Genomic DNA, 27,803 nt, shown 5'->3' with positions numbered 1-27,803 from the left:
ACATAGTTAAAGAAAACATATGTAATATATAATGTATGTAAATGGGAAACTATGTAATTTGTTTTCTTTTCTTTTAATGTATGTGTGCCTGTGTCATAACAGATAATTTAATACAGCTGTTAAAAAAAGAACATGTTCGGTGTTCTCCCAGGCTTACGCCTTTGTAGTAGATCAGGAAAAGTGCTATATCCACTAAGACATGTCAGGTTAGAGTGTAACCAGACCTTTTTCAGCAGTGCTTGATGGCGAATGATTGACAGCTGAAAACAGAGAAGAATTGGACAACTGCAGCACTCCTCGTAAAATAAGGCTAATTGTTTCAGTGCCAAAGCCATGTCAGTCTCTGTTAGCAATACAGAAAGAAGACTACATATGGGGACTTGATGATGCATAAAACAGTCTGAAGGAAATGCATGGGGACCAAAACAGTTGTGTAAAAGAAAAACAAATAAGCAAACAAAAACAAATAAATTAAACAACAGCATGGCTCAATAATCTCTCTTTATCTCAATGGAACTGAGTAACATCAATATGTACTTGAGTGTTAAAACATAACGGCAGAACTTAAATTGTGCCAACTTTTAAAGTTGTTGTAAACTTTTAGTTTTTTTTTAACTGTATCATGTTTACATTGTTATAGTGTAATCCCATAAAGTCAACATGTATGCTACAATTCTGAATAGGTACATCATTTTTTAGGTGCACACAATGATTTAAAAATCATTCCATCACAGAGTAGGCTTGTTGCATATTCTTGGAGTCAAGTCTTGTGAGTCCTTGATATTTAAGCCATTGAATGTAAATTATTAAAAAGTTCCCACAGGTCATTTAACAACAATGGAATCTCAGCTGTACCACTTTAGAAATTCATTCTCTGAACAGACAGATATAACAGTGCACTCACATCCATACCACTTTAGGAATTCATTCCCTAAATGGACAGATGCAAAAATGGTCAACTGCCATACCATACAGAGACAAAGATAGAGTAGTTACATATATAGCATAGAGAAGACTTGTAACAAAGGTAAACAGTTGTAAACTCATGACTTCTGTCAAAATACTGAAAAATGATGCGTAGACAGCAAATATAAATTAGTTTCTAGACCACATATTAGTAATAAGGGATTCATAATCTTTATTGACCAACTAAGGTCAAATTATGCTGGTTGCAGAATGGAATGTGTTACTTACAGTTAACCAACTAAGTACTTTGAAAGATAAGTGAAAGATCACTCATAAAGACCAAACTTTTGTTTCCAGTGAAGATTCTTGGTAGATATGATTAAAGTCGTCTTTTAAAAGCAAGACACAGACTTTTCACATGTAAGCATTTGTCCTGTTTAACGGTATTAGGATACTCTCCCTGCTGCGCTTGCATTAAACCTGGTAACGTCTGTCTCTTTAAGAGGAGGAGGAGGAGGAGGAGGAGGTAGCATGCTGGCCTTTGATGTCCATTATAACATCATAGCATGCTGGCATATGACCATGCTGTTTTCTCCTGTGTCGCTGTAGATGGCTTTTTTGTGTGAACCTGATAAGGCATACTGGACACTGAAAGGGCTTTTCACCTGTATGGACCAGATGGTGCCGCTGCAAGTCACACCTGTTGCGAAAGCCCTTCTGACAAATGACACAGTTAAAGGGACGCATGCTAGTATGGACAAGTTTGTGCTGTTCAAGGTATGAAGATTTTTTGAATGTCTCACCACAAACTGGGCATTTGAATGGCTTGTGTTTTGTGTGCTCAAGGTAATGTACTGTAAGGCTGGAGATTGTCTTGTGCAGTTTCTTACCAGATTGAAAGCTATCAGTGACCTCTGGTGGAATCCAGTGGTGAAGATCCTCCCTTCCTGATGAACTGCCCTCATCAAAATTGTGATGTATGTTTGCTAACATCTGCTGTGCTTGTTCTTTACTAGATATCTGGAAGATACCTTGCTCAGTTGGTATTTCGTCATTGTGCATTTCCTGGTGTTTCTGTAGAGAAAGCAGTTCTGAAAACCTTTCCTGGCAAATTCCACACTGATATGTTTGCTCTCTGTAGTGGACTTTCTGATGAGCTGCTAATGCATTTGAGTCTTCAAATGTGTTTTGACAGATACTGCACAGGAATAACCTGCCACTTGCGTGATGTGGTCTAAGACTGGAAACTTGCCGGTACCTGTTTTGGCAATCTCCACATTTCAAGGGCCACTCTTTCGGATGCACACTTAGATGTTGCTGTAAAGTAGATGACCACCTAAAAGTGTTGCCACAAGTGGAGCAATTTAAATACATGCCTCCATCATTCACCTGGGGTCCCCGAAGGCTGGAGGTGCAATAAGTGATGAAGCTGTCATTTCCATAAGCTTCTGGAGGAATGCACTGATGTGTCTGTAACACATCCTGTGTCAGAAACAACTTTTTGCAGGCCAAGCACTGAAATTTGATATCTCCATGGGAAATACTATTATTGACTACTTCATTATCTTCCATGTTCTCCTGGTCAAACTGCATACCAGAATGAGTGCTCCTCAAAAGGTTTCTGGATTCTGACAGCTTCTGCTGGCTCCAATCTGATGTAGGTACTTCACTGGAAAGGTCAGAAAAATGCTCCTCTTTAATTCTGCAGACTTGTATTTGGCTATCCTCATCTTCAGCTTCCTCTTCATCTTTGTCTTCTTCTACTTCTTCCTCTTCCACAGATTCCTCTGTGAGTGGGCTGCAATCGTCATCTTCAAGCACAACCTCCACCTCAGAGACATGCTGAGAGGACTGACCTTGGAATGTGCTTTCACTGCTGAGTGGTTTTGAGACAGAGTCTTGTCCATCATGTTGCTTTCGCTGATGCCTTTTCAAGTTCTTCTTCAGTGTAAACTTCACATAGCAGATTCCACATGTATATGGCTTTTCTCCTGTATGCACAGATTGATGACGAACAAGCTCCCCTGTGCTTCTGAACCCTTTCTGGCAAAGAGAGCATTTGTGCAGTCTTTTACCTGTGTGAATCATCCTGTGGCGCATCAGGCTGGAAGAACAGTTGAAGGACTTTCCACAGTAGTCACATTCACAGGGCTTCTCTTTAACATGCAAAAGATAATGCTGCAGAAGTTCATTGGATGCTTCAAAACAAGCTTCACATTCACTACACCGGTAAATGTTCTCCTGACTGGTCTTGGGAGAAGGAAGATTCCGTAACTTTGCAGCCCTTGGTGGTGTGACCCGTACTGGTTGTTTCACTGGCTTGGTGGGCTTTTTTTCATCAGCCTCCAGAAAGGTATACGGCATGCCATCTTTGCCAATAAGAAGATATTCAGTGCCATCCTTTCTTTTTCTTCCCCCTCTAATGACTTCATTAGACTTTTTCATGACTTCAGTCAGAGCAATAGTACTGCACAGGACTGTGCTCTAGCCAGCAGTATTATTTCCTTGCTATCTTTTGTCAACAAGAGTACTGTAAAGAAAGGAAAAAAAAAATCACATTAACATCTTGCACAATTCATAGGAAATAAGACCTCTGCGAGTAAGATTGGTACATGTAGAAGAAAATGAGGAGCTATGCACTTACCATAACTTGGCATCTGTGTTGTCCTGTTTTATTATTCTTCACCACTGGGTCCTTGGATCAGATATTGGATCCAAACCAGGATTTCCAAAAGACACATGCTACTAATCTCAAGCTCCTCCCACTTGCATAATGCCCTGCATCTCCCCCAACTCCTCAGATCAAGTTCATTGCCGCAGAAAAGGGTGAAGCAAAGGTATAACTACAACAAATATGAACAACAACTGCCCCCATAATCTCAGCTGGAGCTCATGAAAACTCTGAACTCTCCTACAAACCTCTAGACTTCCTGGAAGGGAGAAGGACAGGTGGGATGTGAGGAATAAAGAAATACGACAACACAGATACCAAGTTACAGTAAGTACATAACTCCTAAATCTGATGATGTCCATGTCATTATTCCTCACCACCGGGTCAGAGTCCCCAGCTACATAATTACCCCAGGTGGCCCCTATGGAAGAATACACCTGAGGACTGTGGAGCCAAATGATGCTCTATTTCTGGAAATTATAGCCAGTTTATAATGTGAAACAAAGGTATGTGACTTGGACCAGATTGCCACAGTCCATATGTCATCAACAGACATTCTACCGCAAAGCCCAAGAAGTAGACAAGGATCTGGTAGAGTGGGCCTTTGGTAGATGGGACAATTGCAGTCCCTTCAAGGAGTAAATGATGGGGATACAACTGGTGATCTATTTAGCTAAAGTTACTTTTGACACTGCTTGGCCTAACCAATTAAGTGAAACAGAGACAAATAGCTGCTCAGACTTCCTAAATTTCTTTGTCCTGTGCAGGTAGAAATGCAACTGTCTATGAACATCAAGGAGGTGAAGCCTATATTCACCCTTACTGGAGTAATTGGGAAGAAAACCACAAGATAAATGGACTGCTTTATATTCATCTCTGTAGCCACTTTAGGCATAAAGGAAAGATTCATTCTCAGAGATACTCTATCCTTGAAAAATAGGTTCATAGGTTGGTACTAGGCTATCAGCCCTAGGGCCTATACAAGCCTAGCCATAACAATTCCCTGGCTATTTCTTCCCACACTATTTACTTCCCTGGATCCCTGTCTAGCAGGGTGACTGATGTGATCCCCGGGGTGAATTTCCTTTCTCCCATCCAATCGTCAAGGTTCCTTTTGAAGAGGGCCAAAGAGGCACTCTGCTTGACATGTATGGGCAATCTATTCCAGAGTCTGGAGAGTCTCTGGGTCAGGAACCTATCCCTCCAGCATGTTTTGTTTATTGTGATGACAAGGTTTAGATCCCTGGAGCATGTGGCACTGAGGGATTGGGAATTCTTTAAGTGTAGCATGTCCAACAGCTCTGGGTTTGACATGGCCTTGTATGTTGAGCAGAGATCGCCTCTGAGTAGACGATATGCAACAGAGTATAGCTGGAGCTTTTTAAGGCGGTCAGAGCAGGGCATCTGCTTTAGGCCTGTGATTCTTTTAGTGAGGTATTTCTGCGGCCTTTCCAGTTGTTGCAAATGTCTTGAGAGGTACATACCAAAAGGGGCGTTGTATTCTATAATGGGTCTAATGAGGGATGAGTACAGTGGGACAATGACCTCCGTTTTTCTGGATGAAAAGCCCTTAGTGATGAGGTGTGCCACATAGAAGACTTTCCTGACTGTTGTGGCAATGTGGCTATCAAAGGTGAGACCACTGTCCACCTGTGTCCCTAAGTCTCTTATCACACTTTCAGTGTTTAGTGAACTGCCACCTATATGGTAATTCACAGGTACATGTTTTTTCCCAAAGGGGATAACTATACATTTCTTGGCATTGAGCTTGAGCCCATGGCTCTGGCACCAAGCATCTGTTTCTGTAAGGCCCTTTTGTAGAGTATCCACATCATTTGGGGATTCAGTAATGGCTCCCAGTTTGCAGTCATCTGCGAACTTTGTTAGCCAGAGTCCCTTAGTGTAGGCCTGTACTTCAGAGAAGTAGATGCCAAACAAGAGCGGTCCCAGGACTGAACCCTGAGGTACTCCACTAGTCACTTGTCTGGAGCTGGATTTGGAGTCGGCTACTTTTACAGTCTGGGTTCTATCAGTAAGCCAGTTAGCAACCCATTGGGTGACGTAGGGATTAATGCCTAGCTTAGAAAGTTTATCTATGATTCCAGAGTGGGGGATGGTGTCAAAGGCCTTGGCAAGGTCTGGATAGGCTGTGTGGACCACCTTACCCTTGTCCATGGCTCTGGAGACTGATTTGAAGAAGTCAATCAGGTTCAGGAGACAAGATCGGCCCTTCAAAAACCCAAACTGGGTGGGGTCCAATGTTTGAAGGTTGCCAATGTCTTTGTTTATAAGTTCCATGATAATACGCTCCATGACCTTGCAGATAAGGCTAGTCAGACTGAAGGGATGGTAGTTTCCAGGATCCAAGGTGGATCCCCCCATGTGGAGTGGGATAACTGTAGCTCTGTGCCACTCAACAGGCATGAAACCTGAGGTGAGGCTATGATTAAACATGACACTTAGGTGAGGTGCCAGTTCATATTGTAGTACATGTAGTTCACAGCCCGGGATGTCATCTGGTCCTATGGATGCTGTATTCTTAGCTTTGGAGAGTGCTTTTTTACCTGTGTGGCCGTTATTACCGGAATTTGGCAATCGTCTGGTATTGAGATGGGCCATTTAGGGGGTGATAGGGAGGTGAAGTTGACACTGAATCGATCTGCCAGGATATTGGCAATATCCTTGGGATCAGTATATTTAATGCCATTCTGTTTTAGCTCAGAGCAGATCTGAGCATTGTCATTTAGATTCTTGACATAGTTATAGAATGCCTTGTGGTTGTCTTTGGAATATTTGGCAATTTTATTTTCATAACTAGCTTTGGAGGATTTTATGAGGGATCTCAGTTTCTTACTGAGGCTGGTAAGGGAGTTTTTTGCATCCTAGGATTTTCCTCTTTTCTGCAAAAGTTTCTTCCTTTTGTTGTAAAGTTTGTTTATGGCAGGGGACCACCAGATTGGCTTCCTTTTTTTGGATGAGAGCATGTTGGTTCTACTTGGGATGGCATGATTCATGTATGAGTGGATGTGGTTGTACAGTACCTTAGTGTAGGATTCAGCAGTTGACCTTTCAGTTCCAGTCTGCATGGGTGTCATGAAGTTTGTCACTTCTGGCTTGAGTAGCATGAAGTCGGCTTTGGAGAAGTTTTTTATGGAGGTTTCCTTACTGGGGGGTGGGGGTGGGATGTGGATGTTAAGGGTGATTAGCTTATGGTCAGACCTGACTAATGAGGGGGTGACCATAGGTGTGGAGCATCGATTTCCCATGTTGGTAATGACCAGGTCTAGGATACTGGAGCCCCTGGTGGGACTATGGATTAGTTGATCCAGGGCGTTGGAATTTATGAATTCCAAGAACCGTTGGGCAAAGATGTTGGTAGATGAGTAGTTTTCCCAGTTAATGGCAGGGTAGTTAAAATCTCCCAGTATTAGGGTGTTTGGTTCTATCTTAATATTTTCCAGTGTGTTTAGAAAGGTGTAGTGAGAATCTTGGGGTATGGTGGGGGATCTGTAGCAAGCTACAATTTGGATTGCAGTCTTACCTAGTGTTAGTTGCACCTGGGGAATTTCAGAAGCATTGTGTTGGGCAACTAGCCTGGTGGTGTGAATATCCTTGGTGAATATTGACACTCTTTCACCTTTAGTGTTTTGGTCCTGGTTTGGTGGCCGAAAAGTGTGGTAAGAGTTGTAGCCTGGTATTGCAGGGGTGCTCTCTGGAGCCTTGAACCAGGTCTCAGTCACTGCACAGATATCGATGTTCTCCATTTTTAGGAGTGCCTTGAGAGAGTGCATTTTGAGGTTTAGACTTCTAGCATTGAATAGCATTATCTTCAGATTTTGCATGCTTGTACCTGTTATGGTGGTGGTTTTGTCCTTTGAACTTTGCCTAAAAAAGGCACTATAGGGGTGGCAAGAGCCTTAGCAGGTAACCTGAATCCGAGGGGCAACAGGTGCAGGCCATCTCTGGCAAAGCATTGTGGTCTGTCGATCATGTCATCCCAAGTAAATATGTGGCGGTTTAGATAACCTGCAGTTCTGAAACCCTCTTGGCTGAAGTAATGGTCACAAGAAAACTGGTTTCCAGGTTAAAAACTTCATGTCCCAGGAATCAGCTGGCTTGAAGGGTCTCTGAGTAACCTATCCATCCATGCTCAACCCCCTTTTTTCCCATTTTGCACATGGGGTTGGGGTGTCACTTGTGACAATCATCTCAAGCCAAGGTTTACATCACCAGGTGGCTAGCCCTGCCATGGTAATTCATCCGTACCACTCACTCACACTCGCACCTATGGCCAATTTAGAGTGTCCAATCCACTTACTGCATGTCTTTGGAATGTGGGAGAAAACTGGAGCACCTGGAGGAAACCCACACAACCACAAAAAGGACATGCAGATTCTGCACAGAAGGCACCCCAGCTGAGAATCGAACTGGTGAACCTGTTGCTGTGAGGGCACAACGCTAACCACTGGTCTCTGAGTAAGACCTTGTAGAATCAGATTCAGATCCCAAGAAGGAGAAGGATCTTTTATAGGTGGCCTAAGAAGAAATATTCCTTTCATGAAGGCCTTGCATAACCTAGATGTTGAAATGGAAGCTAATGAAACTGAATCAACCATGATGTGAAAATTAGCAATCGCTGCCAACAGTAATTTAATTGTAGAAAAACTATTTCCCCTCAGGAAATAGAGAACTTAGGAAAAGCAGGATGGTTGAAACGGCAGCTGAGAAAGGGTCAATATTCTGATTCCATGCCACACTGAGAACCTTTTCCATTTACTATTGTAAGCCTTTTTGGTAGCAGGTTTTTGAGAAGCAAGAATAATGTCTCAGACAGAAGAGGCTAGCCTGGACTTTCTTAAAATCATTGGAAGTGGATAGACCAAGCAGTTAGTCTCAGTGGTTAGTGTCCATTGAAGTACTCACATATAGAACCTTCTTAAGGGTACTAGAAGTATTCCAGCCAACATGGAACCTAGAGCTCTTACAATAAGTCTTTCTGGGGGAAAGGGACATATCCAGTAGAAGTTAAGCTTGTTGTCTCAGAGATGATGCCCACTGCAACTGTAGGTGTGCTATTTGCGTGACAGTGTTCAGTTGGATTCCTATGAACTCTATCATCTGTGCAGGCATCAAATTCAATTTTGCCAGATTTATTGTGATCCCCAGCTGATGGAAGGCATGCAAGAGGTACTGTGTTTCCATTTCCAGTTGATGTCTTGACTGCCGTCAGGAGCCAATCGTCTAAGTATGGAAACACCTGGAATCCCTGCAGTCTCAGGTGAGCTGTCACTACCGACATGCATTTGGTAAACATCATCGGGGCTGTGGTGAGTTCAAAGGGCAGTGCTTTGAATTGATAATGATTGTCTCCAACCCGGAAGCACAAACGTCTCCTGGAGCACCTGTTGATCTTTATATGGTAATAAGCATCCTGGAGGTCACCTGAGCACATACAATCATCCTTGCATAGTAATGGCAGAAGGGACTAAACCATAACCATATGAAACTTTGACTTCTTAACAAACAAACTTAGATTGTTCAGGTTCAATATAGGCCACAGGTCCCATCTTTTGTGGCACCAAAAAGAAGAATGAATAAGTTCCGCATCCTTGTTTGGTTGGAACCGGATGGATGACTCTTTTTTCTAGAAGTTTTAAAACTTTGCTCATAGCATACTCCCTCTGAATGGGTGGAACATCGGGGAGCTTCTTTCCCGGAGGTAGGAGGATGTAAAAACATCTTGGAATTATGTTTAGCACCCAATATTGTTTGTTAGCTTTGTCCAGGCATCTAGGTGCAATAACAATCTGCCCCCAACTGCCTTCAGAGTAGGACAGTCAGGCAGCACTTCAGGAACACTGATAGGACCTGTCAGAGAAAGGTTCTCTGAAGCTCTGATTCTGTGGACCCCCTCTGCCCCTCAGGTGGTGTCTTCCATTGAACCCTTGTTTTCTGCCTCTGGATGAGAATTCATCATGACATTCCGGGAAATATTGCACAAAGAAGTTAGGTACTGCACCAAAGTCCAGCTTATGATATGAAGCCAAAATGAAACAAAGAACGTCGCTGGACACTGCTCTTCCTTATTAAAACGTTTATTCAGTACAAACAGAATCAATAAAAGTGGTAAGCGCTTTCGGGACTACTCCCTTCCTCAGACAAAATTATACATACAAACAATACTCTATTTAAAAAACATCCCAAAGATACACAAATCACTGGAGAACCCACCCCTTAGACCGATAGTTTCGGGGAGGGGGTGGGTGATTGAGAACATTTCGATATGGGTGGAACATTATCTTAGACCTTATGTAGATAGTGTGGACAATATATTGAAGGACACGGGAGACTTTTTGAGAAAACTAGGTAATATTGAGAGAGGCATACTCAACAACACTAAATTGTTGATGGTAACATTAGATGTTAACAATTTATTTACAGTCATAGATAATGGTTATGGCATAGAGATGGTAGGCACCTTATTGTTGGAATCAGGGGCAACAAATGAAAAGATTAGTTTAGTGAAAACATTGTTAGGTTTAGTGTTGGAAAATAATGTCTTTATAGGGGGTGATTCTATGTACAGACAGGCACAGGGGGTGGCGATGGGCACCCCCTGTGCCAATACATATGCTAACCTTGTACTATCACAATGGGAGAAAGTATTTGTACTGAATAGTGAAACTTGGCAAAGTTATTTGAAAATGTATGTACGTTTCGTGGATGACGTTTTTATTTTATGGGATGGGGGGTTAGATACATTGCAACAATTTGTAGACTATTTACATTCCACGACCACATTCTTTAGGTTCACTATGAAAGCCTCCACTGAATGCATAGACTTTTTGGATGTGAGTATAATACAAGGAGGGGAGGGTTTTAAATCTAAGTTGTATAGAAAGGCATGCTGGAAAAATAGTTTACTCCCATATGATAGCATGCATCCACGGTATACGTACTCTAACATAGTACAAGGACAGGTTAGTAGGATCTCCAGGATCTGTTTAGAAGATGAGGATTTTGAGAAGGAGATAGTGACACTTAAAGGATGCCTGCAAGATAGGGGGTATCAGAGCGAGAAGGTTAATAAAGTTATTAATGACAGTAAGGGTCACAGGGGTAACAAATATCGACCCTGGTTAAAACGCACGGGTACAGTAGAAAGTGAGGTAAGGGATAGGACTAGAGCTTTCAAGGGACCACAGGTGTCATTCACATATAGCAGTAATATAGGGGACATATGTCACATTGTCCGGAAAAACTGGAATATTTTGACCAGTGATGTGAATTTGAATAATGTAGTAGGACATGGACCCTGTTTTAGGTATAGAAGGAATAAAAACCTTAAAGATATACTATGTGGTGAAAAACCCATTAATAATGGATCAGTTTCCCTAATTTCGGCAGGGACAGTACCCTGTAGGAGATGTAAAGCTTGTGGCCATATTAACAACAAGAATTCAGTATTCATTCACCCTATAACAGGTAGGCAGTTTATTTTAAAAGGTAAGGCAACGTGCCATACCACTGATTTGGTTTACCTGGCAGAATGTCAACACTGCCCTAGTTTTTATGTGGGAAAGATGAATCAAATGTTTAAAACTAGAATCTTTCAACATATGTCAAGCATTAGAAATAAAGATCCACACAATGCACTTAGTAGGCATATAGAAGAGTTTCCCACTCATAGTTTTTTTTTTTTTTTGTTCAGGGCTGTTGTTAACATCAGGCTCACCAATAGGGGGGGTGATTTGAAGCATAAAACTGAATTATCAGACTCAAAGTGGATTGTTGAATTAATGGCTACAAGAGCACCTGGCTTGGATGAAGCAGTACCAATAAGACCCACACTTCAGAATAGGCGGGTCTTTTATTGAAGTTTTACTTGAATTTTATTGGATGAGATGTTTTTTAAATAGAGTATTGTTTGTATGTATAATTTTGTCTGAGGAAGGGAGTAGTCCCGAAAGCGCTTACCACTTTTATTGATTCTGTTTCTACTGAATAAACGTTTTACTAAGGAAGAGCAGTGTCCAGCGACGTTCTTTGTTTCATTCCGGGAAATAGTCCTGAGACTTTTTGAACCATATTTTCTTTCCACTATGCTGGTTCCTTGAAAAGGCCTCGAAGAGGGAGAACATCTGATCCCTACAGCAGAATCCTGCCCTCTTGCTCACTGCAGGTAAGTGTATCCTTTACCAATGGTCCAAATAATGAAGACCCATCGAAAGGGGCACTGGTAAAAGATGCCTTAAAGGGTTCCACAAAGTCTCAACTAGGCATGTCTCCTTAGGGCTATGCCTGATCCAGCTGCTCAAGAGGTACCTTCCGCAGCATTGCAAATCAATCTCATCGATGAGTTAGCCAAAGACGCAAGAGTCAACAACTGGGGAGAGACCTTACTAAAGTGCTCCTCCAACATGCACTCAGACAGAGAACTGGTGACCTCCTTGACTAGATATCTTTGAAGACATGTAAAGTGTGCCAAATAGTTTAGCTCTCTTAGCAAAAAAGTTGTTAAGGCATATACACGCTTCTCAAGTCTGTCCAAGGCCTGGAACTCCTTGTTGGGGGATGGACAGAGGAGTTCTGCTCCACTACCATCTTCTTTGTAGCCACTGACACTACTAATGGCATCAACCAGAATGCCTTTAGTCAAGTGGGGATGATCCGATGGGAGGCTCAAAACATTGACAGCAAACTTCGGGATAGGCTCTACGGCATCAGGTTCCTTCCAAGCCCAGTGGGAGACCAAATCAATAAGCTTGTCCACTGGTGGGGACAACCAAGATGTAGATAGGCCCATCCCGAATGCCTCCAGAAAAACAGGTTCCTCAGAAGAAGGGGGCTAGGCAGACCATCCACCCTTTCCCTTCAGGATCTCCAGGATATCTCCGAAGGAGATATCATCAGGTGGAAATCGAGGGGATCCTTCTCCCTCATTGAGATTGGTGTCCTCTGTCAAAGACTCTAAAGGGGAATGTACGTGCTTTCTCTTGCATGTCCTCTTCTGATGCACCTCCTCCATGGGAGAGTTGGGGAGGACTCAGAAGAGGAAGGGGCCCCTGACACAGTTGGAGGCTGGAGGGCTTCCTGGAAGGGCTGACCATGGGCAGGATGAATGGGACCAAGGCTTGGACCAGTTGAGGACTGCATAGGTTCTGGAGGAACAGGAGATGCATCTCTGGGTCTAGAGCCACCTGGAAAGTCAACAAACCAGGAGATCCATTCTCCTGTCTCCTCAAAGGTGAAGCAGGAGGAGAAAAGAAAGACACTACTCCAGATTTGCAGCCTTCAGACCTGAACTGTCAAGGACCGAAGCCCCAAGTGGTAGAGACAGAACCAACCAGGTTGGAGCCGAATCAACCCCCTTTTCCCAAAGCCAGCATTGATGTCTCAGGTCCAGGACCCACTCTGATCCAAAAGTATTGGAGCTGAGCTGGTCTGGGACACTGCCAGAGTCAGGGAAAGCACTATCCCCAGCTCCGATGATGTCTCTCTCTCGGGGTATATCTGGATTCTGGAGTTCTGAAGCCGACTGTCAGATCAGATGAGGAATCACAAGAAATGGTGACAGGGGTCTCACAGATCCAAGATGGGACAGAGAGGGTAAAAGCCCCATCTCAATCTGAGCATTTAGTAAGCTGCACGTCATCTTGTCCATATTGGAGTGGGAAAGCCTAGAGGACCTAAAAGATACTGAAGAGTGGCTAGAACCTGCAGGGGACACTGATTTTTCTCATCTCGGTGCATAGCTTTGAGACCTCAAATCCAAAACCTTCGAACCCAAAGAAGACCTGTTTGGAGAAGGCAAACTCCAAATGAAAATAACCTCAGATGAATCCAAAGACACACTAGGACCTGTGGTTATCGGATCTGAAGTAGATCGGATCCAAGATGGAGTAACATCAGTAGTAAATAACGTAGGCTCCTATGTAATCCTCTGATCCAAAGGAGACCTGGCCTTCCTCAGATCCGATGGTAACAGAGCCATCAATTTTTTCTTATTCTCCATAACTGGAGTAGAAGCCCCTAAGTAGGCTGGAGGGGCCTGTTTCTCAGGTTCCATTGAGACTCCAGCCTTCGAAAAATCTTAGCTAGATGAAGGTAAACGTCCTTTCAAAATTAAATTATTGTGGTGATCCACTAAATCATGAGGGTTAAAGGCTGCACACACTTTACATTCCTGCTCCAAATGAGCAGCACCAAAGCAGTTCATGCACTTGTTATGAGAGTCTGAATGCATAATTTTGTGCTCTCAAGAGATGCACCTTTTAAAACCGGTGGGCTTGTCCACCACTAGCACACCATAGCGCACACAGACACAGCAGAACAGCAAAACCACACACACAACAGTAGTAAACAACTAAAAATACTGGGACAGTTTTATTATTATTCTTTTTTATATAGGAAAGGAAAAGTTAGCGAGCAGGAAGGGGTGCAGGCCTACGGCCATACGAGAGGGAAAAGCGATGGAAGTAGAGAAAACACAACCCTAACACCCAATGAACTCTGAAGAATGGGAAGGGGGACTAGAAAATGATTATAACAGACTAAGTAGAAATAAGGACAAAAAAGTAGCAAATAGATACGGAAAATTAACCGTTATCTGGAGAAGTAGCTCGAGATCAGTGCAATCACATCTATCCAGGAAGGCAGTAAAAGAGATCTGAGGAGTTGGGGGAGATGCAGGGCATTACTGGAGTGGGAGGAGCATGAGATTAGTAGCACCTGTCTTTTGAAATGGCTGGTTCGGATCCAAGGACCCAGTGGTGAGGAATAACGAAATGGACAACATCAGATTATATTAGTAAGTCTGGGGATATTTACTGCAACTGCACACACACACACACACATGCACACATAAGTCAAATGTACACATTATGTTCTTACGCCCCAGCACTACTTTGCTGTTGCCGTCTTACTGCTTGTACTGCCACATAATTTCTATCATTAACTACAGAAAGTCTTCTGGATTCTTCTACTTACGTGAGACAATCTAGTTGTTAAACTTTACAACTTACTATCACCTTACTCATATGAAATATCTCTGGCACAATCTGTTTCCAGCATTGTCACCTCATATGTTAGCAATACAGTGATCAAGACCGTTAAGCCACAACATGAACATGTTTTTAACTTGTCTGTTGATAATCAATGTTGCCCTTTTTTGTCATGGCACAATAAAGTGGATTAATTCACTGCCAGTTATACTAATGGGGGTGTTATGTTCACAAAAGCATAAGAAGGTAGTATGTCATGGAAGCTACCAACAGCATCACACTCATGCTGAGCAATCCTTTTACATAGGAACACAGGTACATACTAGGCAAGCAATCATAGGGACAATTAGAAGCCTAGTCTTATACAATTTTAAGCAGTGTATGAATCATCACATATAGCTTTTACTATGTTATCCAAAATCTAAGAATGGAAGCTAAGTTACCAGAACACTGGTAAATTCATCCTGCATTGTGAGGTTGACTGTCTCATAATTTTATTTTCTTATGCATATTCTGATTATCACATTGTCCAACTTTGGCAGGGCTAGCCACTTCATGATGTAAAAATATGGTTCAGCTATGTTGATTAATGTCACCAAATGGGTATGGGTATTTGTGATAAGCGGGTTGAGAACCCGGCATACTCTGACCTATGCCAGGGACCCATGCTAATGGTGAAGGGGGTTTATGGCCAGTTTGTGCCTGCCATAAAGCCCAGCAGCCCTGGGTCAATAAGCTAGTGGCTGGCCATTGTCCAGTTGCTCAGCTTGGGTTATCTGGGCTAGCTCTGTTGAGCAAAAGCTGGGTGCAAAACCAATCAACCTGCCAAACATGAACTAAGAATTTTATTTATTTCTTTAATATTTGTTTACCATGAAAGTCCGACATGGAACAAGCCAATTTTCAGCAGAGGCCTACAGAAAAATGCTCCAGAAGCATGTCTTTGTAACGTGAGAGGAAACCAGGGCACCCAGAGGAAACCCACATGAACACAGGGAGGACATGCAGACTACCCACAGAAGACACCCCAACCAAGAATCAAACCGGAGAACCTCTTGCTGTGAGGCGACAACGCAAACCGCTGTACCACTGCACCGTATAATTTCTACATTCAGTGTAGGTTCACTGACAGTACAGATTTTGGAAGTGGATGACACAATGTTGAGGAGAAGGCTGGACATCCTACATATCCAGGAGACAAAATGGAAGGGCACAGAAGCAAAGCCACTTGGCTTGGGATTCAGAATCTACTAGTCAGGAGGAGGACACCCTAGAAATCATGTGGGAATTGTGGCGAGGGATAGATTTCAGCAGGCAGTGAGGAATATCATCAGGATTAGTGATAGATTCATGGCAAACTTGGGAAAAAAACACTAAGGAAACTCACTCAACTGGCAAGAATAATCAATTTATTGAAGCGTTTTTTGTCACTCTTAATTGAGAGACTTCTTCAGAAAAAAAAGACAGTTAATTCTACAATTTAAATAGTCTGCTAGTGCAATCATGTGATTCATAAAACCATATGACTAGTAACCCCACACAAACCACATGACAACAACCTTCTCATGAATATGCAAAACCTAAAATCTTGTCTTTCTACACATATTTCATAAAATTCTTCTCTCTTTAGCCTCAAAAATCTAAGTATTGTTCCAAGAAACAATGCAGATATAACCATACAGGGAATAAATCTTATATCAAACCAATACTTAAAAAACTATTGAAAGAATGAATAACGTTTAATGCCACTTTGGTTATAACACACTTATCTCTCCAGACTTTTCAACTTCAACACACATAGTATAGAATAAACTTCATTCAGGCCAGGAATTTGGCAAGCGTTTGTTTGCAACTGCCAAATGAGCTCCAATCTTTCTAAAAGAAGTGATTGGGGGCCTCCTCTCCCATCTCAGGTAATGCAATCATTAGCTTTAAATTTAAAACTATGATCAGGATAAGTTCCAATGTGAAGGGCTAAATCACTTTCTTTTTTTAATCTACTAATGTAGTAAACGTGCTCATATAGTTGTTCTGTTAACCTACGATCGGTTTTCCCTATATAAAAGGTCGGGCACTGTTGGCACTGTGCCACATATACCACTGCTTTGCTGTGACAATTCAGCTTAAATTGAGTCAAATATTTTTGCCCTCTAAGTGTAAAACATTGACCAATGTCCATATACTTACAGTAATTACACATATTACATTTGGACATACCCTTCTGCATACTAGAGCCCCTGGGCTTCTTTTGTAATAAGCTTTTTAAATTCTGCCCTCGTTATGAAATTATTCTCTGTGGTTCCTGAAATTTTTGTCTTAACATTGTATCATTCACAATCAATGACCAATTCTTATTAATGATGGAATAAATGACTGGAGCGTTGATGCTATATCGAGTAATTAGTGCACATGTACTGTGCACATTCATCTGAACCACATTGATAAGTTCCAGTTCATTATCAACTACAGACATATCCTTAATGTGCAAAATAGATCTTTTATTTTGGACTTCACAAATTAAATCATTAATCAGTGTGCCCGGGTAACATCTTTTCTTGAACATCTCTCTTAAGTTGTTACATTCTATAAAAATTTCCACATCTTTGGTTACCATATGGGCAGCCCTTACAAGCTGTCCCTTAACAACTGATAGTTTTTGATGTAAGGGATGACAACTACTAAAATGGAGGAATGCATTAGAATATGTATCTTTTCAAAATATTTTAGCACTGTAACAGTTGTTTACAATGTCCTTCCTTAAATCAACATCCAGGTAAGCTATTTGGTTGGTGTTAAAATTTGATGTAAATGTAAAGAATTGTGTAGTACTATTAAAATACAATAACACATCAGCAGCATCCCTTTCATCACCATCAAAAATCATAAAGATATCATCCAAAAACCGTGTATAATAAATTATTTGGTTGGCAATCTGTGGATTATTCTTGATAAAGTGCTGCTCCCAGGAAGCCATCACTAGATTAGCTAGGCTGGCTCCACAAGGCGAGCCCATTGCCACACCGACATTTTGTAGATAATATCAATTGTTGAAGGTTAGAAAGTTTAGAGACAGGACAATACCAATTAGTTCCTCGATAAGTGAGATTTCAGTTAATGAAGCACCTTTACTACACATCATATAACTGACCCACTCAACTCCCTCCAAATGGAGTATCGAGGAATACAAATCCTTTACATCAACTGTTGTAAAATTATAGTTCGGTTGAAACTCCAATGCATTAATATTTGAAAGAAACGTCCAAGAGTCTTTGCAAATTTGACTCTCCTGGACTACATATTTCTTTAGGGTATGGTTAATAACCTTAGCTAGAGAATAAGTGATGCTGTCTCTTGCATCCAATAATGGTCTCATAGGGGGTCATTAATATTTTTGTGGACTTTAGGGATTCCAAAAAAATATAGGAATCCGGGGGGCTGGCATAGATAATTATACAGATCCATGTCAATTCTAGCATCGATAAATCATTCAACAATGAACGAATTCTAGAATAAGCACTGTTAACCTCAGACTTAGATACTTCAACATAAGTATCTCTATTTAGGACTTTTTCCATCCTACTAATATATTCATCATTGTACATTATAGCCAAACCTCCCCCCTTATCTGGCTGCACCACTCGTATCATTGCTTGTTTTAATCCTTCCAACAACAATTTTTCTTCACTGCTAACATTAAACACATAAGGTATAGACCTAGTATCCTGTTCTAAAGCATTCCGTAAATCCAATTCACACATTTGTTCAAAAAAATTCAAAACAGGGTGTAAAGGTGGATAAAATGTACTTGCTATTTTAAAAGTATTGATGTCATTATTGTCCTGACCAAATAACACCCTAAGGTTCAATTTTCTCACAAAAAGTCTTAAATCTACAAGAACATTTGCTATATCTGCTTTACAAGATGGTACAAACTCTGTCCTTTTGCTAACAAATCTGCATGTTTCTGTTCAATTTCTAATGTAGTATAATTATAAATCTTAAAGTCTTGGTCAGAGTTAAAAACTATATTACAAACATTCACTGAGTATACCTTCAGGCTATTCATCACCTCCACCTGTTCCAGTTGTTCTTTTTGTTGTTGTTGTTGTTGTTGTACTGATAGTCTCTCCCTCCTCCTGGGCGTCGTGGAGGATGGTTCAGAGCCCTGCTCTGAAAATTTGCTGCATTTTGCCCAATCGCCTCATGGTTGTCCAGATTACTTTGTGTTGCTCTATTGTTAGCAATACGTTCACTTCTTCTATCTGTTGGTGTATTTTGCTCTACGTTCGAACCCTCATTGGCGTGTGTTCGTACAGGATCAAAATTGTCATGTGAGCCCTCATTGATCTCATTCTTTCTATGAAAATCATTAACTTGAGAGGGAGGTGGTTTAGGGTAAGCCACGCCTATTTTATATGTGTGCCAATCTCTGTTTAATTTTTTAATTTTTATAGATTTCAGTTTTAAAATATATTGATCAATGCTTATGTAAATTCTTTCATATTCAAAGTGGTAATGCTGGAAATCCGCGTCTGCTTTGATATTATTGTCCACGTCCGTAGCTTTTTTTACTAATGTGTCAGCTGATTTTTGATAATGCACACACATTAGTTCCAACAATTCCATTACATGTCTATTAAAACGTTTGACTGAGTCTTTATGAAAGTCTGAACCATCCACAAGACCGGTGGGGTATTGCCATCCTCTCAAACCTTTCGGCACAATACCCTCACCGATGCATTCCTTAAAATAACTCATTTCCAATTGTAATTTTTTGTATTTTACTAACCTTTAGTCAAACTGTTGTAAAAGCAAAGAAATGTCTACACACCCTCCAGCCGGTTGCTCCCATTGGTCATCATTGTTGTTATCCTGAAAACCAAGTGGTGTTGATAACCATGAGTTGAGATTAGGAGCCCCAATAAGCCTTGAGGGTAAAATACCATTAGTAGAAAGGCTGCCACTGCCCACTCCTAGATTTGGTTCCGTCACAGACCTGGAGAGGTTCGAGTTTGAATTCCTTAATGTAGACGAAACCGGAAGTTCATGAGTAGGGCTCGTATCACTGCAAGAACCACACGAGAAGGCTATCCCAGGTGCATCCACTGTTGGAGATACAGATGCTAAGCTCTGGTTCAATTTTCCATTATTAGTTATTGAATTAATCCTTGTAGAAAGATTATCGACCCTCTGAAAGAAGCCCAGGGGCTCTAGTATGCAGAAGGGTATGACCAAATGTAACGTGTAATTACTGTAAGTATATGGACATTGGTCAATGTTTTATACTTAGAAGGCAAAAATATTTGACTCAATTTAAGCTGAATTGTCAGAGCAAAGGAGTGGTTTATGTGGCACAGTGCCAACAGTGTCTGGACTTTTATATAGGGAAAACCGATTGTAGGTTAAAAGAACGAATATATGAGCACATTTACTACATTAATAGATTAAAAAAAGAAAGTGCTTTAGTCCGTCACATTGGAACTTACCCTGATCACAGTTTTAAATTTAGAGCTATTGATTGCATTACCTCATATGGGGGTGGAGGCCCCTAATCACTTCTTTTAGAAAGATTGGAGCTCAGGTGGCAATTGCGAACAAACGCTTGCCAATTTCCTGGCCTGAATGAAGTTTATTCTATACTATGTGTGTTGAAGTTGAAAAGTCTGGAGAGATAAGTGTGTTATAAGCCAACGTGGCATTAAAAGTTATTCATTCTTTCAATAGTTTTTTTAAGTATTGGTTTGATATAAGATTTATTCCCTGTATGGTTATATCTGCATTGTTTCTTGGAACAATACTTAGATTTTTTACATATTTGTTATGTTTACTTTTCATTTTATTGTTTTATAGTGTTGTATATAAAAACTTTTAGGAAATTATTAATGTAGAATTTACTTAAAATTAGTAATTGAGGCTAAAGAAAGAAGAATTTTATAAAATATGTGTAGAAAGACAAGTTTTGGGTTTTGCATATTCATGAGAAGGCTGTTGTCATGTGATTTGTATGGGGTTACTAGTCATATGGTTTCATGAATCACATGATTGCACTAGCAGACTATTTAAATTGTAGAATTAACTGTCTTTTTTATCTGAAGAAGTCTCTCAATTAAGAGTGATGAAAAGCGCTTCAATAAATTGTTATTCTTGCCAGTTGAGTGAGTTTCCTTAGTGTTTTTCCCCAAGTATGTTTGTCTATTTTCAAGCAGTCATACACTCATGGCACTCAGACTCCAATGTAAAGATAGGGCAGTATTCATATGACTCACAGCAGGGTGGTGATAGTGAAGAAAAGAGTGCACTCAGACTGCAGTTGCAGAACCTACTAGATAAAGCAGGACAACATAAATTGGTGGTTAACAATAGGTGACCTACATGTACATATCTGGACAGACAGAAGAGAATATGAGTGCTGCTTGGGTCCACATGGGTGGGGCAACGGGAATAAAGAAGGAGAGGCCATTCTAGATTTCTGGCTGGTAAATGACTTGATAGTAACCAACACATGGTTTAGTAAGAGACAGTCACCAGATCACATCCAAGAGTGTCCAACGTGTAACTCAGGTAGACTTTGTCTTAGTAAGGAAAGAAGAGTGTGGCAAAATCAGTGATTGCAAAGTCATCTCCACTGAAATGGTCAGCCCACCGCATAAACCACTGGTTGCCACAATCAGCTGTAAGCACTGGTCAGAGAATTCTCTAAGGTCAACAGAGACCAGACTGAATACCTGGAAGTTAATGATATGGAAATAAGATACATAAGGAAAGCTGGTAGAGGAACGCAGAAGTCCAGGAAGTCATCAAAAGGAGGAGGAGTGCAGGAAAAAGTGGGAAATAGAAAGACCAGGTTAGGAAGGAATACTGGTTGGTTAACAAAGAGGCTAAGAAAGGAGTTGCAATACCAAAGAACAATGCATCAGATGCACTCTACCAGCTTCTGGAAACTGAGTCAGTAGATGCTAAAAGAAACTATAGGTTGCAAGGCAAAGACAAAAAGATAAAGAATATAGCCAGACACCCTCCATAAGAGATGCCAGTAACAACCTGCTCACCAGTGCACAGGACATCAAAGGCATATGGAAGGAGTACTTCCAGCAGCTTATAAATGAAGAAAACCCCACAGAGGCTGTACTGCCCCAGACACAACCTATAATGAGAGAAGAGGATGAGCCCACCACAGAAGAAGTAAGACCAGCACTAAGGAAGATGAAGTCAAGGAAAGCAGCAGGCCCAGATGAGGCCGCAACAGATATGATAAATATGTTGGGGGTGATAGGGGAGAAATTACTCCCAAGGGTACTCATACCATTGTGGAGAGAAAGGCATATCCCAGATGACTGGAGAATAAGTCTACCAGTGCCGGTATTCAAGACCAAAGGGGACATTCACAACTGTGGGAAGTACAGACATATCAAACTCCTGTCACATTGCATGAAAGTTTTGGAGAGTCTAACTGATAAGCAGATACACAGAGCAGTAGAAAGTAAGATGGGAGATGAGCAGTTCAGATTCAAATCAGGATGCAGCACAACTGATGCAATGTTTGCAGTGAGACAGATAGTTGAGAAGAAGCTAGAGATGAGGAAGATGAGGAAAGAGTCCAACTAGACATTCCAAGACTTGGAGAAAGCATATGACAAGGTTCCAAGAAGGCTGATTTGGGCAGTTCTGCAGTGGTTCAAGTCCCAGAAACAATGGTAGAATTAGTGAAAGCTATGGACAAGGACCCAATGACTCAAGTACAAACAGTGTTTGGTCTCACAGAGGGGTTCCCAGTGGGAGAAGGAGCGCACCAGGGTTCAGCTCTGAGCCCACTGCTAATCATACTGGTGATGGACTGCATTTGCAAACAGGTCGGAGAGGATAGATTAACAAAGTTGCTGTATGCAGATATAATGTGGCATTACACTCAGATTCTGAGCAAGAACTTCAGAAAAGGATAGGGGAATAGAATGCAAAACTGAAGGCATATGGGATGAAACTAAGTATGGACATGTTGATGGCAGCAGATGAGGGAAATCAGAAGAAGCTGAAAATTGAAATAGAAGGAAAAATAGTAGAAGATGTTAACAAGTATCTGTAAGGGGTGGCTGAGAAGAAGGGAAGTCAGAATGAGGGAGTCAGAGCTACAATCAGAGGGGCTTGCAGCCAACTGGCACAGAGTGTCAGGGGTAGTGCATAAGTATGCCAAAGCAGCTGAAAAGTAAGGTGTACAAAGCAATGGTGTTACCAGTACCACTGTAAGGTACAGAAACCTGGGCAGTAAAGGCAGAACAGTTGAGGAAGCTAAAGGTGACGGAGACGAAGTGCCTGAGATGGGTAGTAGGATGCACATCGGTGGACAGATGAAGAAATAAGGACAAAAGAGAAGATGCTAAAGTAGCTTCAATTGCAGAAAAGATCAAAGAGAACAGATTATAGTGTTTTGGGTACATGTGCAGAAAATCAGAAGACAATCTGATGAAGAAGATTTAGGACAGAAAGGAAGATGATTAGAGGAAACAAAGGCACCCAGCAAAGAGGTAGATGGACTGTGAGTGAGAGAAGACCTGAAACAATTAGGCATGAGGGTTGAAGAAGATAGGAGAGTGACACTGAATACAGAGAGATGGCAACAGTTGACATGATAACCCCACACAATAAATAAAATGGGAAAAAGTAGGTTGATGATGGTGACAACTGTCCATATGGGTTGTAGCTGATTTTCAGTGGATGCCCAGGAAGAAAAACTCTATCACAAGGTATAAAATACACAACATAAAAAATTAAAGCTATTTGTCAGTAATTAATCTAACTTGGTACACATATATACAGCTACAAAAAAGGACAAAGTGATTATCAATTAAGTTTAGTGGAGCAATTTCTGCCACATTGTAAAACATTAATTGTTCAATCAGTGGTTTATATAGCTCAGTAAACAACACAGTACAATAAGCTCATTTTTTTTCTTGCATTAAATCAGTATACCATTGTATAAGCATATGAAGACAGAGCTGAATGTTGTGTAGGGGTAATATTAAAACAGCATCCCAATGTATTTTAAAGTAAGTGCATAGTGTATTTTATTGTCTGATCCTGTAAGAATTTGAAGTTCAGGAAATTGTAAAGTTCTGTAGTGATTACAACATAACAGAATGAAACTGCTTTTATTAGCACTTAATATTAAGTGGGTGTCTAGCAACCATTTCTCTAGTATGAGGAAGCCTTTTTGAAATTGTTTTGTGGCTAAGATAGTGGTGTTTAGCTGTGAAAAATAGGGCTATGTCATCTGTATACTGAACGACCTGTAGGTGTTTGTTCTGTCACTCAGCTTACATATAAACCAAATAAACAGGGGTCCAAAAAACAAAAAGGAGTCCAAGAATTTAAAATTCTAGAATATCTTGGGGGCTATTTTTACCTCATGATTGACTTTGGTATACAAGAGTTGCCCTCTGAGTTTTTTGTTTAGGAGTTTTTTGTCAGGAGCAGTGCTTGGTTAAATGACTTCTTCAGAGTCACACTGCAGGTAAATGGAAGTGAAGGGAATCAAATCCTGTCATAAAGGAAGTAGCTCGTTAACTGCGCACATTCTAACATAGATTTTGTTGTTACTGTTTGTGACTCCACTCCAACATCCTTATTACCATCTGTTCTGTTGCTGTCTGTAAGACAGTCTATGCAGTTGCCTAACAGAACCTATGTAAGATAGCATGCAAGTGTGATGAACAAAAACACTTTAATGACCTCCATGATATCAACATCCATTCCCCAAAGAAAGCAAACTGCTTAATCACTCAAGCCACAAGCCTCCATGTTCTGGAAACAATTATTTTTAACTCCAGTGTCAAAGCTTCTTTTCCCCATGACTAGGTAAATCCAGCAAATGAAGCCAAGACAACCATCTGTTTATAGACTACGTATCTATTTCCTCTGAATGTACCAAGGCAAAACAGAAGCATATTCTTTACCAGTTTAACTATAAAATCCCTAAAACATATTAACTGTCAGAGATGTGAACACAACCTGAAAACCAAACAAGCAAGGTACAAGCCCAACATATAACCTAACCATAGGTTCATAAGTATATACCAGGCTAACAACTACAAGGGCCTTTTTTACCCTGGCCATGCATCCCAAATGTATCCAACAGATTTGGTGCCCTAAAGGTCATTTTTCGGAGTATGTGTAAGTTAGGACATGCGTGGTCAAACATTTACAGGTTGCCTCTATCCTGACAGACCAGGAGTAATTTTTTTAATTTTCCATCCACTGATCAATATTATGCTTGAATAGGGTCAGGAAGAACTTTGCTTCACATGAATGTGAAGCCTGTTCCAGAGAAGGGGCATTTTCTGAGACATATACCTCTCCCTCCAACATGTCCTATTGTGTCACAAGCAAGGTTTAAGTCCCTACATCGGATAGTTCTGATGCCATTTGTTTTGCAGATATGCAAGAGGTCCATCAGAGTGGGATTCTGAGATGTCTTGTATGCCAGACATAGATCACTACTAAACAGTTTGTAGGAGATGGAGTATAGGGATACAGCTTTATGGCAATCCACAAAGGACATGCTGTTAATGCCCTGTGTTCTTTTTGTGAGGAACCTCTGAGGAGGTTCCAACTGGTGCATATGCTTGGTGAGCTACTTAATGATTAGGGCTGAGTACAGTGGAACAATGACATCCTTGGACTGAGATGCTATAGCCTTGATTATAAGACGAGCAACACAGAATGATTTCCTTACTGCCTTAGACACATGTTGGTCGAAAGCCAGGTTACTGTATACATATATCCCTAAATCCCTGACTACTTTGTCTACTCTTAGGGGTGTGCTATCAATGATGTAGTTTCCTAGGATAACTGACCTCCCAAAGGGTACTATTATACATTTATTGGCACTGAGTTTTAAATCGTGTCTATGGTACCAGTTATTTGTCTGTATTAGCCCTCTTTGGAGGATATTAGTGTCTTGGAGAGATTCTATGACTGCTCCCAGTTTGCAGTCATCTGCAAACTTGGTCAGCCAGAAGTCCTTAGCATTGGCCTTGACTTCCAAGAAGTAGATGCTAAAAAGAAGAGGACCCAGCAGTGACCCCTGAGAGACTCCACTAGTGACTGGCCTCTTTGTGGACGTGGACTCTATTCTAACTTTCTGGGTTCTAGCTGAGAACCAGCTGGCAGCCAGTGTATAAAATAGGAGTATACGCCTAATTCCATGAGTTTCTTTACAATACTCGAGTGGCACATTGTTACAAGATTACAATAGGCAGTATGCCTCATTTTGCCCTTGTCCATTGCATATGCAAACTTCTCAAAGAAGTCTACCAGACTGAGTACGTATGATCTTCCCTTGACAAAATGAATTGGTTTGGACCCAGTGTCTGGATGTTTCCAATTGTCAACTCCATGATAATTCTTTCCATGGCTTTGCATGTGAGACTCGTCAAATTAATGGGTCTGTAGTTTCCAGGGTCCATAGAAGGCCCACGCTTATGCAGAGAAATGACTGTTTCAGTTCTCCAGTTGCATGGCATGAAGCTTGACTGGAGGCTATGGTTAAATAGTGGCTCCAGTGGCCCTAATAGTTTGTGGTTCATGCTATTTAGGAGGCATCCTGAGATATTATCGGGGCCCACCTATGTGGTTTTCTTGGCCTTGAAGAGTGCATTTAGGACCTGTTCCCTAGTGATTGTTGGGGGAGTTATGTTCAATGGCACTTCTTGGGGGTGATGGGGGGAGAGGGTGGTAAAACTGGAGCTGAATTTGTCAGCCAGTAGATTTGCTATATCTTCTGGCTCCACATAGGTGGCTCAATTCACAATTAGCTGTGCATATGGCTGTGTCCAACCTTTGAGGTTATGGACATAGCTAATGAAAGCCTTGTGGTTGTCCTTGGCCTGGGAGTCTATCTTTACCTCATGATTGGCTTTGGTATACCCGATTTGCCCTCTGAGTTTTTTGTTTAGATTGATAAGTTTTTATCCTGCTGGGCATTGTATTTCATGACTTTTGCTATGACTTGCTTCCTTATATTGTATAACATACTCATGTTTGGATTCTACCAGGGTGGCTTGTTTTTGAGTTTGTTTTGAGCATATTTCTGGTAGGCACAGTTTTCTCTATGCATTTCTTAACATAACTGAATAGAGTATCTTGAAAATATTCTGCATAATGAACAGTGTTGTTAAGATATGGGGGGCTTGGAATTTTGTCAGGTTGTCACCTAATAATAGGAAATTTGCCTTAATAATTTGGATGTGAAAAAGCTCAAGCTCTGTTTGACCAGCCTTGAGGTGACCTTGTTATTGATGTAGATTGAGACACCTCTCCACATTTAGTTCCTGCCTGTGCAGAAGCCAGCATAAATGTATAGAAGGCATTATATCCTTGCACTACTGGGGTACACTCTGTGTCTTCAAACCATGTCTAGGTAACTGCACAGATGTCTGCATTCTCCAGGGTGAGGACAGCTTGAAGGGAGTGGAGTTTCTTGTTCATACTCTCGGTATTGAAAAGTAACACCTTTAGATTCCCATGAGTTGGTTTTGCTATGTTGGAAGATTTGTCAGCTTGGCATTTCCTAATCAAAGGCACTATGGGGGAGGAAAATGTTTTCGACAATATTTGAAATCCCAGAGGGGACAGATGTAGACCATACTTGACAAAGCAACATGGTCTGACGACCATATCCTTCCATTCTTAAATTTGCACCCCTTTGGAATAACACATGAAGCTAGCTACTCATTAAAGCCAATCATCTTCTGTTCATGTTGTGGCATCATCCTTGGTGAAGACAGAATGCTGATCAATGCTAGGCTCATACCAACCTGGGATATATAGTCTGAGAGCTCCATAATGTCTCTCTTCATATAGTCCAAGGAGGTACGTCTCAGGTCATTTACACCCACGTGAACTATGACAGTCATACTAGTACCTGTGAAATAAACTTTCAAGACCGGAAAAACAAACTAGCGAAAACCACCGCTGATTCAAAAGCCAAGAACTCGACTCAGGCCAGTCCAAAATGTAAAAAGCATGAAAAACAACAAATTTTATTAAGCCACTATAAAAGCTTTTCGTTAGTAGCTTGCAATAACTTCTTCAGACAAGCAAAACATTCACACCATTACAAGTGAGTTTAAATACCAGCATTGAAACACTTAACCATGCCCCTTGCTCTCCCTTTAGCTCCTTAAAGGTACAGATCACAGCTAACTAAGGTACATTTGCAATTCCCTATT

The 27,803-nt window shown here is 41.1% G+C and overlaps 1 protein-coding gene across 2 annotated transcripts in view; it reads right to left on the bottom strand.

The window, feature by feature from the left end:
* Positions 1 to 483: 483 nt before the first annotated feature.
* Positions 484 to 27,803, bottom strand: part of LOC122809409 (zinc finger protein 708-like) — a 191,731-nt gene continuing 164,411 nt past the window's right edge. For both annotated transcript variants that reach the window (XM_044080885.1, XM_044080893.1), the window contains exon 2: positions 484 to 3,436. In XM_044080885.1, coding sequence (XP_043936820.1) covers positions 1,405 to 3,351 — 1,947 coding nt within the window. In that variant the 5' untranslated portion in view covers positions 3,352 to 3,436 and the 3' untranslated portion in view covers positions 484 to 1,404. The remainder of the gene's footprint in view (positions 3,437 to 27,803) is intronic.

The sequence above is a fragment of the Protopterus annectens genome, chromosome 1.part1, assembly GCF_019279795.1.
Source record: "Protopterus annectens isolate FY-2018-M chromosome 1.part1, PAN1.0, whole genome shotgun sequence".
Lineage (NCBI taxonomy): Eukaryota > Metazoa > Chordata > Ceratodontiformes > Protopteridae > Protopterus > Protopterus annectens.
The sequence above is the reverse complement of the archived record's forward strand: the minus strand, read 5'-3'. Positions and strand labels throughout refer to the sequence as shown.